The sequence below is a fragment of the Magnolia sinica genome, chromosome 1, assembly GCF_029962835.1.
Source record: "Magnolia sinica isolate HGM2019 chromosome 1, MsV1, whole genome shotgun sequence".
Taxonomy (NCBI): domain Eukaryota; kingdom Viridiplantae; phylum Streptophyta; class Magnoliopsida; order Magnoliales; family Magnoliaceae; genus Magnolia; species Magnolia sinica.
In genome coordinates, this window is record NC_080573.1 from 9,779,447 (window position 1) to 9,783,121 (window position 3,675).

The 3,675-nt window shown below is 45.2% G+C and overlaps 1 protein-coding gene across 1 annotated transcript; it reads left to right on the forward strand.

Moving 5' to 3' along the window:
* Nucleotides 1-2,623, forward strand: LOC131239197 (pectinesterase-like). The gene is made up of 2 exons (XM_058236781.1): nt 1-968; nt 1,869-2,623. Exons 1-2 carry the CDS (start codon nt 29-31, stop codon nt 2,558-2,560), a joined length of 1,632 nt encoding a protein of 543 aa, XP_058092764.1. The 5' UTR covers nt 1-28; the 3' UTR covers nt 2,561-2,623.
* The last annotated feature ends 1,052 nt before the right edge of the window (nt 2,624-3,675 follow it).

Here is a 3,675-nt window from a genome sequence, read left to right on the forward strand (position 1 = left end):
AAAGAAGTTCTATACACAACCTTCCACCATGGCAACGATCAACACGCCCCTTCTTAGTTCTCCCAAGAGATCCTCACCTACTTTCAAAGCCCTCATCCTTGTAATTTCCATAGCCACCATCACAGCCCTAGCATTTCTTGCGGCCCACCAACTGACGATCACAAATCACTTCAAAATATGTAATCAGGCCCACCAGCCATCTTCATGCCGGGCCATTCTTTCCAGTCTAGCCACCTTCAATATCCTACCATTGACCAAGATCAAGCTCCTTCAGACCATACTAGAAGAATCTCTACCGCACATCGAAAAGGCCACTATGGTGGCTAACAGCATCCACCGTCGGATCAACGACCCAAATCAACAAATGGCTCTATCTGATTGCATGCTGCTGATGGATCTATCACGTGACCGTTTGAAAGACTCCGTATCATCTCTCGACGATCCAACCGCACAATCTAATGCAAATGTACATTCATGGCTTAGTGGGGTCCTCACCAATCATGTCACTTGCTCAGATGGGCTCCACGGGTCCACCAAATCAACGATGATGATCGAGCTAGATCACTTGATGGCCCTGGCCAGTACCTCCCTATCCATTATCAGTGCTATTTCTTCTTCAAATGAAGAAGAACTGATTGGACGGCGTGCCGGGGACTTCCCATCTTGGATCACGGCCAAGGACCGGAAACTTCTGGAAGCATCGCCAAACGACATTAAGGCCAACGTCGTCGTGGCTAAGGACGGAAGCGGGAAATACAAGACGGTGCAAGAAGCGGTGAACGCCGCACCAGATAATAGCAAGGTCCGATACGTGATCCATGTGAAGAAGGGAACATATAAAGAGAAAGTCGATGTGGGGAAGAAGAAGAAGAACATAATGCTAGTAGGGGATGGCATGGATTCCACGATCATAACCGGAAGCCTCAACGTCATCGACGGAACAACCACCTTCAATTCAGCGACAGTCGGTATGGATTTTGGTTTCATACTTCTATCATTTACATGGAATTCAAATACTGAGGCGCGTTTGGATGAATTTCATTTGAGTGGGGGATGAATATCGTTGGTTGATGACACGACACCACTTTCGGTGTATTTGGGGTCAATGGTTCGGCTATTCAGACCGTTCATCTGAATTACCCAGATTCTAGTTGTATAACACATACGATATAAAACAAGCCAAAGTTAATTGGGGTTGGATCTTTCAATCTGGGGAAATATACTAACGGTCTGGATTGCTGAACCATGGGTCCCACATGGCGAAATCTTGCGGAAACGGATTGGCTACTCCATCTGCCACCAGCCCGGTTGCTGGCGGTCGGTGTGGGCCCCACCATGATGTATGTGTTTCATCCATTTTTACAGATCGTTTTAGGGCTTGATCCAAAAAATGAGAGGGATATAAATATGAGGTGGACCACACCACAGGAAAACAATAGTGATTGGATATCCACCATTAAAATCCTCCTAAGGCCCACCGTACTGTTTATTTGACATCCAATCTGTTGATTAGGTCATACAGACCCAGATGAAGGGAAAAAACAAATATCAGCTTGATCCAAAACTTTTATGGCCCCCGAAAAGTTTTTAATGGCAGACGTTCATTCAACACTGTTTCATGTAATGTGGTCCAAATGAGATTGGTATATACCTCATTTTTGGTCTCATACCATCAAATGATCTAGAAAAATAGATGGACGGCATGGATGAAACACATACAGCATAGTGGAGCCCACAGAGCACTGACCACCAGCCATTGGCTGCTGGCAGGGGAGTAGCCAATCCGTTTCCAAATCTTGCATACAAGCAAACTATACCACTTGTAAAGATGATAAGAGAATTCAATTCATCTCTCTCTTGAAATGCAGCTGCTGTCGGTGATGGATTCATCGCACAAGACATCTGGTTCCAGAACACAGCCGGACCGGAGAAGCATCAGGCGGTCGCCCTCCGTGTCGGCGCGGACCAGTCCGTCATCAACCGCTGCCGTATCGACGCCTACCAAGACACTCTCTATGCCCATTCCCTACGCCAATTCTACAGAGACTGCTCCATCACCGGCACCGTCGATTTCATCTTCGGCAATGCGGCGGTCGTCTTTCAAAAATGCAAGCTCATTGCCCGTAAGCCCATGAGCAATCAGCAGAACTTGGTGACTGCTCAAGGCCGGACGGACCCGAATCAGAACACAGGCACTTCAGTTCAGCAGTGTGAGGTAATCGCGAGCTCTGATCTAGTACCCGTTAAGGGTAAGATCCGGACGTATCTGGGCCGTCCATGGAAAGAGTACTCCCGGACTGTATTCATGCAGTCATCCCTCGGTGATCACATCGCACCAGCTGGATGGCTGGAATGGAATGGGGACTTTGCATTGAAGACATTGTATTATGGAGAGTATGCAAATAGCGGGGCGGGTGCTGGGACGAGCAAGCGGGTAAACTGGCCCGGTTATCATGTGATCACGAACCCGAATGAAGCACTGAAATTCACGGTGGGCCAGCTGATACAAGGCGGGGCATGGTTGAAGAGTACAGGAGTGGCCTTTACAGAAGGGCTGTGAATCTTGTTGTTATTTTAATATATAATATATTTAGATCTGAGATTTTCCTCGATCATTAAGTAATGGAGTTTTAGATAGTGGATTTGTAATAGGTTTTCTGTGGGGCTAGGGTGGACCCCACAATGATCATGGGAGGGATCCATTGGATACAACTCAGTCTTGCTAAGGGCCCGTTTGGCCGGGTGGATTGGAAGGGATTGAATGGTATTAGGGTGGATGGCATGGATTTCTAGGTAATGATGGTGTTGTCAGTGGATTGTCTTGAGGTCCATGGGATTGCTATATCCCTTGATTGCTATATCCAATCTGTTTGGCACGCCCGGCCAATCCCAGGATTAAACCTTCGCATCCCTTCCAATCCCTCGAACCAAACACGTCCCAGGTAAATTTGAAAGGATTAGGGTGGATTGGATGGGATTTAAAGGTAATGATGTGTTGTCAGTAGATTGTCTTAAGATCCATGGGATTGGGATCAGATCACCGACTCTGTTTGGCACCCGAGGCCAATCCCGGGATCTAAATTCCAATCCCTTCCAATACCATCCAATCCCTTCCAATCCGACCGGCCAAACGGGCCCTAAGATGGGATAACCACAACCATCCGATTAAGGGGACCATGATCGCTATGTGATTGAATTACCTGCGATATTGATGTAGAGCGGGTCGCGGTCAAAACATTCATCTGGCCAATCAACCCGCTTACTTATGTAAGTTTGTCCGCGCTTTGATTTTTCGGATTCCATTATATGATCAGCTGGCGAAAGTCTATTTTATTTTTATTATAAATAGTAAGTTTTAATTCAATCATAACTTTTGGTATTTAGTTTTAAAAGTCATGTCTGCGTTGAAAGGGCTTAGAAAAATTAAGAGAATAATGTGGTTAAACAAAATTGGACACTTACTAATTTTGGCCAAAAACCATGAATTCTAGTAGTAATTATGATGGTCTATTTATAGTTTACTATAAATTAGGGGAATCATGACTTACTATAAATAGTAAACTACTATTTATAGTAAGTCACGTTTTTAGGGAGTTTGAGTCTAAAACTCCGTCCTAGGTTTGACTTCATTATTTAAAGGATTGTAAATTTATTTTTTTTCCATTGTCAATCAAT

Excerpts from the sequence above, each read along its gene's own strand:
- LOC131239197 (XM_058236781.1), top strand. The coding sequence starts at position 29 with ATGGCAACGATCAACACGCCCCTTCTTAGTTCTCCCAAGAGATCCTCA. Across the intron at positions 969-1,868 it reads CTTCAATTCAGCGACAGTCG|CTGCTGTCGGTGATGGATTC; the intron begins GTATGGATTTTG and ends CTTGAAATGCAG.